Source organism: Polyodon spathula, chromosome 11, assembly GCF_017654505.1.
Source record: "Polyodon spathula isolate WHYD16114869_AA chromosome 11, ASM1765450v1, whole genome shotgun sequence".
NCBI lineage: Eukaryota > Metazoa > Chordata > Actinopteri > Acipenseriformes > Polyodontidae > Polyodon > Polyodon spathula.
Genome location: NC_054544.1, coordinates 35,424,212 through 35,439,983, shown reverse-complemented (window position 1 = coordinate 35,439,983; position 15,772 = coordinate 35,424,212). Strand labels below are relative to the sequence as shown.

The 15,772-nt window shown below is 34.9% G+C and overlaps 1 protein-coding gene across 3 annotated transcripts in view; it reads left to right on the top strand.

Moving 5' to 3' along the window:
* The window catches only part of LOC121323045 (ras GTPase-activating protein 2-like), a 51,168-nt gene that overhangs the window by 4,072 nt on the left and 31,324 nt on the right, over window positions 1-15,772 (top strand). For 2 of the 3 annotated variants that reach the window (XM_041263765.1, XM_041263766.1), the window contains 7 exons: window positions 1,704-1,821; window positions 9,203-9,306; window positions 9,435-9,529; window positions 10,194-10,270; window positions 12,804-12,887; window positions 13,493-13,565; window positions 14,708-14,784. In XM_041263765.1, the coding sequence (XP_041119699.1) occupies window positions 1,704-1,821; window positions 9,203-9,306; window positions 9,435-9,529; window positions 10,194-10,270; window positions 12,804-12,887; window positions 13,493-13,565; window positions 14,708-14,784 (628 nt within the window). The remainder of the gene's footprint in view (window positions 1-1,703; window positions 1,822-9,202; window positions 9,307-9,434; window positions 9,530-10,193; window positions 10,271-12,803; window positions 12,888-13,492; window positions 13,566-14,707; window positions 14,785-15,772) is intronic. The other variant, XM_041263767.1, reaches the window with a different exon arrangement.

The window sequence follows — 15,772 nt, the reverse complement described above, 5'->3', positions numbered from 1 at the left end:
TAGAAAAAGATACCATAGCTGCTTTAAAATTATATCATAAATAAAAATCCCTACAAATTGATACCCCAACAGGCCTTTGCCAGGATCGGGAGGTGGCTGAACATTGGCACACAGATACAGTAGTTGGCTTCATGCTCAGCTTGCACATTATCAGAACAGAAGACTCTCCTGTTTACAAAGGGAAGGCTGTCATCAGCAGATGCCCAGAGCTGTGGTTTGTCAGTCTGGCCAATCCACATGGGATCCTGGGAGATTCTGGCTCTGTGTTTAGCACTGTCTGATGACCTAGATTACACTATGTAACACAATTTTTGTTCCTGGGTAGTAAGTGTTATTTCCTAATTGCTTATGCCTCAGAAGTATAGAAAATGGCTATTATTCCCCACAAACTTTGCTTTTGTGACCAGGACAGTGATATTTCAAAATATCACTATTTCCAATGGGAAAACGGGCAAATGTGTGTCTTTGTTCACATAAAGTCAGAAAAAAACAACATATGAATCCAAATTAACATGTATTTATACTAAAGTAATACAAAAATGACTACAAAAGATTTAGAAGTGAGTAGTTTATCGAGATTTACGATTATATTGTAAATACTACTCACTTCTAAATCTTTTGTAGTCATTTTTGTATTACTTTAGTATAAACGAAAAGACACACATTTTCACGTTTTCCCATTGGAAATAGTGATGTTTTGAAATATCACTGTCCTGGTCACAAAAGCAAAGTTTGTGGGGAATAATAGCCATTTTCTATACTTTTGAGGCATAAGCAATTAGGAAATAACACTTACTACCCAGGAACCAAAAAAAAAAATAATAATAATAATTGTTACACGGTGTTATTACCCAAGGTGTCTAGTGGTCTGCAGTTGTATTCAGTCTGTACTACGTGACATAATTCTGATTGTTTCTGTAAACGGTGAGAAAATATTTAGGGAAACGGAGTTAATTTAGTTTTTAGATGAAATGCATTTTTGTGCAATGTTCATAATAGTAAATCAAATATGCTTACACGCAGTTACAAAAAAGCTAGGGAACTCATTGTATTTCTCTGTCTGGCAAAATCAAATTGGTAACTCTTTTTGATATACTGTAGCCGCTGTGGTTTATTAAATGTCCATGCCACACAACAAGCGGAGATTGAAATTGGACACGGTTACAATTCTTTACAACCTTGAACGCAAACTGCTGTAAACTAAAACTTCCAGAAAGACAGTTTCCGAAAGGCAATATGAGGACCACCCACTCAATGGAAGGAAAGCCTAGTGTTCAGAAATAGTTTTGGATATAGCTAAACATGTGTATTGGTATTAGTAATAACGTTGTGCACGTTTAAGTGTGTGTGGCGGGTATTTGTTTAATAGAATTATTTTATTGTCGCGCCTATTTGATGCCTTCAGAGTATGTATTTCCCTTTTTTTTTCTTTTTTAAACCAAGAGAAAGCATTTCAAATTCATGATGGCCTGTGATTGTATTTGAGGTTCTTGCTCTGACTTTGTATCCTAGTTTGGAGGAAGTTGATACTTTTGACACGTCAAATTTGTAATACAATACAAGTGCACTAGATGTTTTTATTTGCCGTTAATTTGTATTAAATAAACACCTGGACTTTTATATTTTATTAAGACTGTATAATATGGATTTGAAGGTAAATTAACGCAGTTGAATAAATCTTCACTTTTTTTTTTAATTAACAGGTGATGCAAAGAACTTGCTTCCATACCCTGGACCCAACAAGATGAGAGGTTGTTTCTGTACAGTAAGCCTGGACCAAGAGGAGGTCTTCCGTACCAAGGTTTTTGAAAAAAGTTTAAGGTAATATTCGATATACACAAGTTATTTAGCTTTGTCTCTGTCACCCAGCATTTAAATCAGTCAGGACAACCATCAACTAAATATTCAGCAACATGTTTTTGATGTCCATTTTGTGCCAAACATGTTGCTTTGTTAGGTCGGCAGGGTAGTCCATGGTTCACCGTGCACCAGCAACCACTGTGAAAAATGACAGATTGGCAGTAACACGTTTTGGAGGACACGTGTTTCAGCCTCTGTTTCCCCGAGTCGCCGGGGGTTTACAGCGGTCAACTGGGATAAAAATAATAATTGGGCATTCCAAATTGGGGAGCAAACTGGAGTAAAAACCATTAGCAAGAACAATTTTTTTTTTTTTTTTTTTAATATTTTTAAAATGTTGTGTACTTATATTAAATTATGTTCTTATGCATTACGCATGCATTCCAGACAAAGGAATAGGCAGCTCTAAAGGTCTTCAAAGAAATTGAAATGAAAAGGGATGCATGAGTTTATACTGTAAATGTAAAAAAATGATGCAAGGTGTACTTGGCCATATATAGTGCACGTGGTATGGTTGTGTATGGAAGCTGCTGGTTGTCTTACATTTTTTACTTCTAAACAGAGGACCACACTTCCATTTATGTTGAAAGTTGCTAAGTACAGTATTAAGCAAATGTTATTGAGGGCATGAAAATACAGTATATTGAGCCATCCATCTCCATTCCTTAAGATGACAATGTACAATTGAGTGGTAAACATGGAATTTAATTTCTTGAATTGAGTAGATTCCCATTAAAAATCTTTCCTGTTCCTTGTTCTGTTATTTCTCTTGTTTTAATGATGACCCCCTGTGGCAAAGTGGTTTGCATTGCACAGTTGTACAAATGACAAACAACAAAGTTCCCGGTCCAAACAATCCTTGATTGGTCTGTAATCCAGGTCATTTGTCGACCGTAAATAATAGTAACTGTCAATACACAGCAATGTGTACTGCACAGTTAAAACCACAGGGTTCAGTCCCGAAAATCCAGAGCGAGTGCTATACGTGCAATTGCTGAAATGCAATTTATAGTGAATAGTAGTGCAGTGCTGTCCAGGTTTGGTGCTGGCCTTTAGCGACAGTTCCCGGATCGTGTTGGCCATATAACAATGACAAATGAGTACAATTAGAATGCCAAACAAACATAAAACACTCATGGTTATTTTACAGTCCTCCAGCAGTTCTTTCGCAACCATAACAAAGTAACAGTTCCTTTTATACCTTCAGCCACGCCTCATCTGGGGTGATGACTTGGCTCTGCCCCCTTTCTAGATGGCCAACTTCCACCTTTCCCTGGAATGAAATGCTAAACCATCCAGTCCAGGACACACTGTTCCCTTTACACAGCGCCCTCACAGGTCAGGAGGGAGATTTATAACCAAAGTTCATTCTTTTTCTGTCACACCTCTGCACTGTAACTTTTATTTTGATCTGCAAACCTTGTTTAGCTATAAAACTCTTAACTTAAAGTTGAAAAAAAAACAAAAAACAGGATGATCGTGGTTAAATTCACTTCCTATTAAATTGTTTGCTGCGGCTAGACCTATATTTAATAATATAGGTTATGTAAGTACCTCTAACGTTGAGATTTTATTTCCATGCAGCAATTTGTAGATACTCACAGAAAACATACAGAAATGTACAATACATAAAGATGTACAATTTCAGTACAAATCTCTTTTGTATGTTCTGTTTCTTGCACTTCGGTGTCTTACCAAATGGTTTCACCCTTGCCGGTACAGTAAAGGTAATATCTAATCTAATATCTCGCCAGGGAAATACAAGACCACCACACAATAAACACATTTTAAAAATAGTGATTTATTCCAGGGATTTTTCTTTAGGTAATTGCTTTGTTTAGAGAAAAACAAAACTCTGAAAACCACACACTGACAAATAATGTACAAGGATGTCTTGTACATTACTTTGTTACCGTTTGGTTTTCAGAGTCCTTTGCTAGGATTGCAGGAACTGGTTTTCTTTTTTTTTTATATATATTTTTATTTTTTGAGTGTAGACACTGAAATTCAGCACTGTTGTTTAAGCTTGTCAGCAAAATAATTTACATTATATACTTTTGAAATAATTGCCAATAAAATCAGATTTTTAACTTAAGTATGTTGTGGTTTCTGTATGAATTGCTAGTTTATCTAGTGGTTTAGCAGTTACATTAGGAGGGGTGTTTACAGGCTTCATTTAACACTAGTACTGTACAGTATATTCACACATTCATAAGTCTACAGGCCTCACAGAGTATGTTGTAGTATACATTCCACTACATTTAATTAGGTAGTGTTTTGAAGTGTTTGCCTTTTAAAAAGTCAATAGCAGAGATGTTACAGTGGCTTAGAGGAAGCATATCCACCTACGCAGTTGATGCTTCCCCCATTTCCAGTCAGTGTGCTTGTCTGACTAGTGTAATAGAACTATGACATGGCTTGGAGATTAAATGTATATGCTCAAACAGTGAAACGCTGTACAAAGACACTGTAAAAAATGAACTCCTTCCATCTAACGTGTGTTGGCAGACATTTGATGTTTTTGATAAAAACAGCAATCATGTTTCTGCTCTCAAGTAGGCTTTGGTTTGGGATGAGAAATAGCTGGCTAATTGTGGTATTACTAAAAATCTTTTGTAGGCTACAGTATATGTTAACCTGTTTTGTTATTTTCATACTTGTTAAAGTCTCTTTTTGTAATTAGAAGGGTTTCATGTGTTCGCACACAACTTTGCTCTATTTTGTTTTTTTTGTTGTTTTTTTTAACCCCGCTGAGTAGAATAATATCCCTCTCATCTGTTTAATTTCTTTCACTCTAATTTTTTTTAAAACCGAAAATAAGTAGTAAACTAATTGCAGGTTGGGTATAAATGTACAGTCTACTGTAGTGCTTGTATCTGATTCCCAGTTCTATGTAATTTACCTTCAGATGATAACCAAAGACTTGTATAGGCACGCTTTTGTTGTGTTTTGTTTTTGTATTTTTTTTCATACAGAGAGCACATTTGGTAGATGTTTTGTCTTTGTGGTGCACTAAATTTCATAAGTCATTAAACTGAACTTGTACTGTATGGCTATGGCCAACATTTTTGCATCGCCATATAAAATTAACCAATTTTGCTTCATAAAGTCGAATGAAACCTGGTGAATTTGAATTATGTACCTCTTTGTAGTTTTCCATATACTTAACGAAACACTGACAAAAATAAAAAATGTGACATTTCGAAATCTAACATGAAATACCGTACTACTATTATATAAAGTATATTTTTGCGATATCATTTTGTAGTTTCTTTGATTCTTTCAAAGAATGGAACTTGCTATCTTAAAATATTATTGGTAAACTAAAATATGTTAACATGTTTTCCATGTTGCCTGTATGTTACACCTCAGAGATTTAGCTATACATTACACTGTATGTAGGGAACTAATAGAAATGCAGCATTGTTAGGGCACACTTGAGCAGTTTTGAGATTATGGATTAGCAACACACTGGTAAGACCACCACAGCACAGGATGCTATAGTTGAAGCTGTAATGTACAGTACTATACAGTAATTACTGAGTTTGTAATTGACCTCTTAATATCAGTAGAGGGTAGCTTGAAAGTACTGTAGATTAGAGAGACTCTAGAGAGCCTGGTTGGTTCTGTTACAAGTACAATGTGATTTGTACTGTACATGATCCTGTATATCTATTGTATTGTTGGTGTTCCAGTCTCTCCTATATACAGTGCTGTGAAAATGTTTTTGCCCCTTCTCTGATTTTCTGCATTTTTGCATATTTTGGACACTGACTGTTATCAGATCTTCAACCAAACACTAATATTAGGTAAATGGGACCCTGAGTGAACAAATAATACAACATTTTGATACTTATTTCATTTATTTATTATAGTTATGCAACACCCAATGCCCCCATGTGAAAAAGTAATTGACCCCTTAGACTCAATAACTGGTTACGCCACCTTTAGCAGCAATAACTGCAACCAAATGCTTCCTGTAGTTATTGATCAGTCTCTCACAGTGCCATGGAGGAATTTTGGCCAACTCCTTAATGCAGAACTGCTTCAACTCGGTGACATTTGTGGGTTTTTGAGCATAAACTGCTCGTTTCAGGTTCTGCCACAACATCTCAATGGGGTTTAGGTCTGGACTTTGGCTAGGCCATTCCAAAAACTTTAAATTTCTTGTTCTTCAACCATTCTGATGTAGACTTGCTTGTGTGTTTCGGATCATTGTCTTGCTGCATGACCCAGCTGTGCTTCAGCTTCAGCTTCAGCTCACGGACGGATGGCCTGACATTCTCCTGTAGAATTATCTGATGCAGAGCAGAATTCATGGTTCCTTCAATGATGGCAAGTCGTCCAAGTCCTGATGTAGCAAAGTATCCCCAAATCATGACACTACCACCACCATGCTTGACCGTTGGTATGAGGTTCTCACTGTGGAATGAAGTGTTTGGTTTCCGTCAGACATAACAAGGCCCATGTTGGCCAAGAAGTTCCACTTTTGACTTTCTCCATTTGGACAATATGGCTGTGACTGTGGTTTGGTGAAGCCCCAGAGCCTTACAAATGGCTTTGTAACCCTTTCCAGACTGATAGCCATCAACAACTTTTATGGAGGTCTTCAGGAATTTATTTTAATTGTGGCATGATGTGCTTCTAGAACCTGTGTGCTGACAACTTCATTCTGATAGTAAGGGCCAAAGTTAGTCAGATTTATATGGGGCAGGGCTGGACCAAATCAGGTGTGATTGTTAACCAAAGTATTCAAACAGCTGACCCTAACTATCACTTTAATTGGGTTGGGTTGGGTTGAGTTGAGTTGACTGGGGGCAATAACTTTTTCACAGCTGAAGATTGCATGTTTGATTATCTTGCACACCAAACAAATGAAAGAGGCACCATATAGACTTCCTTTATATACTAGTACAACCCACAAAAAAAAAAGTGTGCAAAAATGCAGAAAATCAGACAGGGGGCAAATACTTTTTCACAGCACTGTATATAGGAGAGACTGGGACAACAACAATACAACAGATATACAGGATCACGTACAGTGTGTGTATGTGTGTGTGTGTATATATATATATATATATATATATATATATATATTATATATATATATATATATATATATATATATATATATATTAGTGCTGGGACGAACACAGAATTTTCATGTTGGGGTATTTGCGCAATTTAAATATTCGTTCAGTTATTCGTTCGTTTTCAAAAAGTAATAAAAGCCATTATATTGCTCAGAACGCAGGCAGAGACCACGTAGCAGCAGGAGCAGGAGAACGTGGCCCTTACGTGTACCAGTGTTTTACAGCAAGCCGTTTACAGTAACACGTCGAATTATAAAAATATCACAAGAGAAAAGAATACATTGTGTAGGCCTTACTTTACCCCAGTCAATTAACTACAAAACAGTGGATGCCAAATAGCAGTTCAAGTTAAATGTTGTTTTGTTTATTTCCGAAATAAATAGTACATAAGGTTGACAACGCATTTCAGAGGTCACGTTTAAACAGAATTCTGTGTTCTATACACAGGACATTTTAATAAAACGCAAAAAAAAAAAAAATAACAGAAGTTTCTAAAACTCAGATGTAAAAGACAACAGATTCCCTTTTCATCCCTGTCCAGTAATTTTGTTTGTATTACGAAGTAGTTTTATGCAATGCAACGTGTAAAAATGGTTCCACTGCTCCCTGCGGAGGTCTCAGTATCCCATATAGTGCTGCGCTCGTCCCTGGTATTAGAGAGACTCGCTGATTTGTATCAGCATCTTACATGTTGACACTCAGCAAAGAATTTGGACAAGTAAAACACGTGATGAAAAATAATGGTTTTAAGCCCATTGATGAGGCGTGCAGGATTTTTATTGAGAACTATTTCGACATCTTTCCTGCTTTCGCAAAACTAGCAGTAATTGCAATTACAATACCAATATCTTGTGTACCCGCAGAAGAGGGTTTTAGCTGAGTGTCAAAACAGAGTACAGACCACAAAACACTATTGTTTACGTGAGGATCTTCTAAAACTTATGACAATTTCAATGGAAACTCCTGAGAATTATTAATACTTTGATTTGGAAATAACACGAGTCATTTTTTGAATTCGGTGTTAAAAGGAAAATTTTAAGAACTTTTAAACGGCAAAACTGTAAACAGTAAACAGCTACCCGCAGAGACATTGGTACGTGTTCTAGTACAACACTGATTTTTACGTCGTGAATGAGGGATTTTCAAAAGAAAACGTTTCGTGTTAAGCTTGTTTGTCTGTTTCTACTACCATTACTTATACTGTGTACTGTTTTGCATGTTAACTTCTTAAATCTGAAATAGATGCATTGGAAAATAATATAACTATGTTGATGCAATATGCAAATGTTATGGTTGAAAACGCAGATTTTGAGATGGTATACTTTTTACAAATGTACATGTATAAAGGTTAGCACAGCCTCTGCCGCGTTTTAATGATCTTTTTTTATTTATTTTTTTAAATTCCTTACCATTGCTGTTTCTTCACAGCAAACAGTGGCCATAGACATGTTTTCATAAAGTAGTAACGTGAGGTTTACTTCTGCCTATAAAACAAATGTGGAAATGGCATTGTAAAATGAAGGGGGAAAAGACTTGCCTTTTTGGTTCTCGTTTATTACATTCCACATAACAAAGTCGCAACAAATTATATATATATATATATATATATATATATATATATATATATATATACACATACACACACACACACACACACACACACACACAACCTATATAAAAATCACTACACAACATTTACAGCAAGTTGGGCACTGTTTAAGTGAGGCATTTCAGAATGACGTGCTTTCCTTTTTCTGTCATGGAATTATCATTTGCTCTAAAGCAGCCCGATGCTTTTTTGACCCAGATAACTTTCCATAGAGAGCACTATGCTTGCACATGCAAAGTCTGGTTTGTTAGCTGTCTAAAACTTTTAAATAGAGACTAAAGAGCTGCTGTGTTGAGCCTGGTGTGTTTTTTGTTTGTTTGTTTATTGTATTAATCTCACATATCGCACGGAGCTCGTTTTCATTTGCCATGTTTGAAACTGTAGCGCAACTTTTGACTAAGGCGGTAAATAAGTGCAAGGTATTTTTGTAATTTCTAGCGAATACAAACATCTGAATTTTGTATCTGAATACATGTCAAAAAATATTTGTTTGAATATTTGGATATCTGCCCCAGCACTAATATGTAGTCAGATATGAAATAAACATTTTTAAAAATCTACGTGAAGGAGTTCCAAGCTTTGTTCACTACACATTGGCTTGAAAGACAAAATAACAGGTCACTCTATTTTTTTTCTTTAGCCCCTTCTATGGAGAAGACTTTTACTTTGAGATCCCAAGAACTTTTCAGTATTTATCCTTTTACGTTTATGCTAAGGGATTTATGCAAAGGGATTTGCCAGTGGGTAAGTGATCCATTCACCCCTAGCTTGCTTCTCCTTGATTACTGCATTTGTAATTTGTACATAACTACATAGCCCTCAGGGGTCACTATGTTTTTTGGCCTGTTTACTAGTTTTTTATATACTTTCAGGTAAAGTTGCAATTAGAAAGGAAGATCTCAGTAAATACAGCGGGAAAGAACACTGGTTTAGTTTGCAATCTGTGGATCCAAACTCTGAAGTACAGGTATAGCATGCTTCTATGAATCTTAATAGGGGAAGGAGGGGAGTGGTGTGGTTTCCTTTCTAAGGTAACTGTCAGAGATGTGTTTGGTTAAACCAATGACACTTTAAATTTGGATCTTAAAGTGTGTCACTTTGTATGCTGTATTTTGTTATTCTTTGATGTCTAGTACTACAATAGCTTTTAATCCTAAGACTCCAAATTAATGCTTATCTCTATTTCAGCAAAACTAAATAGCACTGTTACCTTTTTTGAAGTGCTGGGAAAGCGCTGTGTCCACATCCTGTTTTTTTTTTGTTTTTGTTTTTTTTTTGCATATTCTTTAAAATAACATTGTTTTTGGCTCACCACAGTTAATCTGTATTATTACAGGTACCATTCCATTTTGACTAATAGATAAAGTAACAATACAATGTAAAGATAGATTGCTGATAACATTTTATTGATCCTTTTTATTACTGTTTAGCATGCATACAGCAGTACACAGGTGATACTGTATGTTCATTTTAATGAACTAACTGTATATACAGATGGCACGAACTGCATATCATATGATACTAAAGAAAGTACAGTACATTTAAGAAAAAAGTAATCAAAGGACATAATGGTTAAAGTCAATTTACAAACTTAAATTTGGCTAGTTATTTAAGCATATTTATCATTGCAGGGCAAGGTTCACATTGAGATGAAACTCAACGAACTTATTACGGATAATGGATCTGTGTGTCAGCAGCTTGTAGTGCGGTAAGTCAGGTAGTTTCACATGCTTTCAATGGAAAATAAATACAAAATCGCACCTTGTTTCTCTGTTATCAGGAGCTATATTTATTAAGGAATTACCTATATTTCACCTTTCCTAACAAAAAAAAAATACATTCCAGTATTTCAAAATGAACAAATCATCATGTCTTAATAGAGTTAAGGTCTTGACTGACTTATTGTTGCCATTTCTCTTGTCATTAGTTATTTGAGAATGAATTTACCCCCTCTACCTAAGTAGTTAAATATGTTATTCAAACTGCACATGTGGAAACGTGGATTCTAAGAAATGTCTGAATATGCTTAGATTGCAAATTAAACTAGGAAGTGGTTAGGTCTGTAGAGGTAGAAGTTGGTTATGTTGCTGTGTCTGTTTTATATTGTGACACTTCATTCTTAAGATGATCCTTGTAAAGTTTCTATGCATCTCTTATCTCCCCCTCTTCCTCCCAAAATAGCTCTCCTTGCCAATCCATAATGGGTGTGTGTGTGTGTGTGTGTGTGTGTTTAATTTGTCTATTTATTCTAAATGTCAGTTGGATTAAATTCGATACAACTAAAGACTGTAATATAATTTGAGGTCTACCACATTAGACCTTTTTTTTGTTTGTTTCTCATATCATGTGGATATTTTTAAATAATGAAAAAATGTAAAGACATAATTAAGTGATATTTAAAAATATCAACGTATTCAGTACTTCCAGTTTTTCCTTGATAAATTCAATAGGTTATAGAGCAGGACTGTTGGACACAGTCCATAGTATGTCAGCATATTATTCACAGCTACAGAAACAGTTGTCAGTCTGTGAAACCCATCCATGCTACATGTGTATTCATTGTTTTCAGTAGTTTTTATTTTACTTAAAGAACAAATAGACCAAATTGCATTACAGTGAAATTGCATTACATAAATCTCTGGCCATACGTTAAATCATCTTGACATTTCTATAACTTATCGAAATGAGTTCATGTAGTTTTAAAATCGATTTAGAATGAGCAGAGTTAGCTACCTCCCCGTTTTTTAACGATACCTCCTGATACTCAATCACTGCAGCTTGGTTTCACTTCAGTGGTGTAACTACAGTGTGACCTACAACACTAGCAGTGAATAAATACCAAGGAGAAACTTCAACGTATCCTGAATTTAAGTATAAAATAACAAGCAAAGAACCAAATCTTGGTTCGCAGCAGTCCTTTATTAGTGCAACTATTAGCAATTATTTATTGGACTTTTTAAAGCAAGGGGTTGAAATGTTGTAATTCTCCAGCCATTGTCCCTGCTGCCACATGTCTGTCCCAGGTCTCAGCCCATGCAAGGTGTCATGCCTGTCAAAATAATCTGTTTGGAAATTATTTTTAAGAAGCTTGAAGTAAAGGGCTTAACTTTGGTTTATTTGCATAACTAATGAAAGGCTTTTAAGTAAGACCATATTTTTTTAATGAAGCTTTTTACTTCCGAATCACAAACAACACATCATAATATGTACCTTTTCAGCAGGTGTAAATGACAGTGGATCTATCAAACAGCTATCGTTTACACCATAAATACAGTAGGATCTGTCTTATTTTTACAGACGGGAATACACGGAGGAGACTTTTTAGATGTTTATTTTTTTCTTAGCATGGTCCTCAAGTCCTGATATTTAGCTCCTTCTCTGTCTGGTTCAGTTGGGTAGAACTGTCATGTTTCAAGTATAGTTTTAAATGTGTCCTAATAGAGTTAATGTCAGTTATAAAATGATTGTATGTATTGGACAGTATAGCTGTTAACGTGTTAACGTCGGTCCGAAATTCTGCACAAAAGCAGCCCTTTTATGAATCAAAAAAAATATATATATATATTTGTAACAACTTGTGGATCTGTTGTTTCCTTTTTCATTCACACTCATACTGTTGGTCAGGTCTAAAGGAAATGATACCATTTGCACATCTAATGTGCAAACAGGAAGATGTACCTCCCCAGCCTGCAGACCGCAGTGGTTTTGGTTTAGCGTCATTCTGACACCCTGCAATCTCTACAGAGTGATCGCAAACCCTCACAGCTTATTTAATGCTGAACACACACATACATGGGCGCATTCAACTATAAACCAAAACCTCTTTTACAAAGACAGAAAACAAAAAGACTCTTGATTGACTCGGCTGTCGGCGGCATGCATGACAGGCAACGTTAACTTCCTGTTTGTAACTTCTCCTTTCATTACTTCTTCAAACTGTTTTTCTTTTGGGGTTTTTTGTTAATCTCTTATTGTTTTACTCATCAATCATGAATATGGTACTTGTAATTCCAGTTTTCCAAGTAATATATACACACATATACACACACACACACACACCATATAAGAGACTCCTGCTATCCAACTTTCTGTGAGAGTTCTGCTTTCTGTTTTTGTTTAAAAGAACCCGATGCTGTCTTTCCTTATTCCGTTCTGTGTCTCCACCTCATATTAGATAAAGTGTATATTATACAGTACGGGTGCAGATTAACTAACTATTGTTTAATTTGTCCCTATTGCAGAATAATTGAGTGCCAAGGCTTGCCACTGATAAATGGACAAAGCTGTGACCCGTACGCAACTGTTTCTCTTGTTGGACCTTCTAGGTAAAATCTTGTTTAATAATTCCAATAAAAAATAAAACTACTTAATATGCTATCTGTTGGGTTTAAATGTATTGATGTGCCTAAATGTAGATTTCTTGAATGATTCTGTCATCTTCAGGGGAAAGCAAGTTTGTTTACGTAGACTCCACAGATGTGTGGCACTGTATTGGTGTAACAAATAGAGGTGGTCATTATTTATGAAGGGAGGGGTAAAGCATGAATACAAAGCTTCGCAGAACTCCACAGCTACTTTGTTTTGCAAGCAGCTTTTTCTAAACATTTCCATAACGTCTTTACTAATATTGCAGAATGTCTCAAACATTTATTCTGTGACCAGAAATCAATGTGTTAGTTAAGCAACATGAACATTTTTGAGAGAGACAATGCTAAATGGTCTTTTTTAATGGGAACTAAATACACTCTTGAATTTATTTAAAAAAAAAAAAAAAAAAAAAAATCAAATAAAAATTGTCAGCCAATATCTTGTGTAGTTTCTATTGTGGTTTAACAAACATTTCTGAGCTTGTATGTCTTATCTACTAAGTTGTTGAGCAGGAATGAAACAGACTTCATTTCTAAAAAATAAAACAAAATTAATGCAACAGGTCGGATCAGAAGAAGACCAAGGTGAAAAAGAAAACAAGTAGCCCGCAGTTTGATGAAACGTTTTATTTTGAGGTAAACATTTTTTTTTTGTCTGTATAAATGATAAAGGATTGTTATCATTACTAACTGTAATTGCATTCTAAGCTTTTCAGGTGGGGTCTTTTATCACAACATTGCTGTGTGAATAAGACCCCTTCTGAGAGAGATTCTACAGCTATGGACAAGTTTTGCATCACCTAGAATTTTAGGATTGAGACATTAATAAAAAATAAAATAATTATATGAACTTAATGTTGATATTTTATTCAAAATCGTCTAATTAAAGAAACAACAAAATTATATCACGAAAGCTACTGGAAGCCATAGTAGTAGTACAGTGCAGATACAGTCAATGCTATAATGTGAATGCTTTTTTTTTTTTACTTCTATTTGTCAGTTATTTGCTTGTGTTGCCAAATTGGAAAACTAAGTCCCTACAGGAAGCTATTTATGTTTAAAAGAAAAGGCGTATTTAAAAAAAAAAAAAAAAAGTAATGAATCTCATGTTAGATTTTGAAATGTCACATTTTTCAATTTGTCAGTTTTTCACTAAGTCTATGGAAAACTGCAAAGCGGTAAGCAGTTCAATATGTAACATTATTCAGCAGGTTTTATTTGAATTTATGAAGCAAGATTAGTTAATTTATATAGGATGATGCACAACTTTTGGTCATAGCTGCTTTCCCCAAGTTAAATTGGAAGTAAATTGTCATTTAATTTCACCTGTCGTGCTTTTTTGAAGTAGTTGGCACTGAATGGGTTGGTTCTATGTCAGCCATGGACATGAGTTGTCTGAGCTGCTTGGCATGGGATATTAAAAGTAGTTTTTGACTGTACTCTGTACAGTATGCCACAGTTTACCTTGCATGTGTTTTTCCTATTTTTCACAGTTACTGTGAAAATAATACTGCTTTTCAGCTCATAGAAACTATATCCAGTTTATGTGAAAGACTTTCCGATATTGAGTGGTTGATCAATTCCGATTTGAAAATGAATAATTCGTGCATTTCTATTTGGTACTAAATTCTGTATATATTGACAGTAAATGCTGGTCATTGCAGAACTTGTAAGCGTGGCTCAGAATATATTCACACTTGTAATTCCTTTTAATAGACATGTGCTACTATACATATTGAAAAGTAAAATGCGTTTTAAAGTTCTTTTTGTTTCTATAGGTGACAAGGTCCAGCAGCTACACAAAAAAGTCACAATTCCAGGTTGAAGAAGAGGACATTGAGAAGCTGGAAATTAAGTGAGTTTACTTGCCAAACTAAACATGTGGTTTTTAGCTCATAGGAAAAGATGTGAAGTTGGTTGCTATTCAGCTTACTTCCGTGGATTTTAGTTGTACATTTTAATCCATCAGTTCACTAAAACATCTGTAATTCCTGTAGTATTTGCAATGTACAGTATGAAAGAAAATGATGTGCTTGCCTTGCAACCTTCTGTGTATAGGGAAGGTAGGTAACGCATCACTTCCTGTATGATTCGAAGAGATTCAGCACACCTTTTCTAAAACTGGATTCAAAATGTGATTTGCTGTGTACATGCCTGTGACAATATTCAGTAGTTTTGTTACGTTTTTTTTTTTCTAGCAGTGTTCTTAAGTCTCTTTCCTTACTTTTGCATCAGCAGACTTCACTGCTGTTGCATTTCACATGGATTGATAAAAATAAGAAAAAAAGGGAAAGGTGTTTTTTTTTTTTTTTTTAATATTATTATTATTATTATTATTATTATTATTATTATTTTATTTTATTTTATTTTTTTTAATAAAATCAGCCTATTGTTTTTATAGTATATTAAAGGTTCCAGCAGGACTGGCACTAATTGTTATATTCTTCTAACAGTCTCAGTTTGCAAACTGATATGTAAATAAGGTAAGAGGTAGGTTATTAAGTGGGAAGAATATGCATGTGCGTGCCTGTGTGTATTTTGGGGTTTAATTTCATTAAAAAAAAATATATATATATAGCGTGTTTTTTTGTGTTTTGTTTTTTTTTTTTAAGTAAAAACAAAAAATGTCAATGATACAGTAGCATACGTACAGATGTATTTTAATATTACTTAGCATTTATCTAAAATATGCAAAAAACATATTTGTATGAGGTTACTATTAAATCCAGGTTATAGCGTAGTGATCAGGCTGAGAGATTAAACAAACTAATGCTTTCTCAGTGTAAACGGCTGTGCTTGTGTGTTTGACACCGTGACATTACAGTTGATCTCCAGACTGTGGA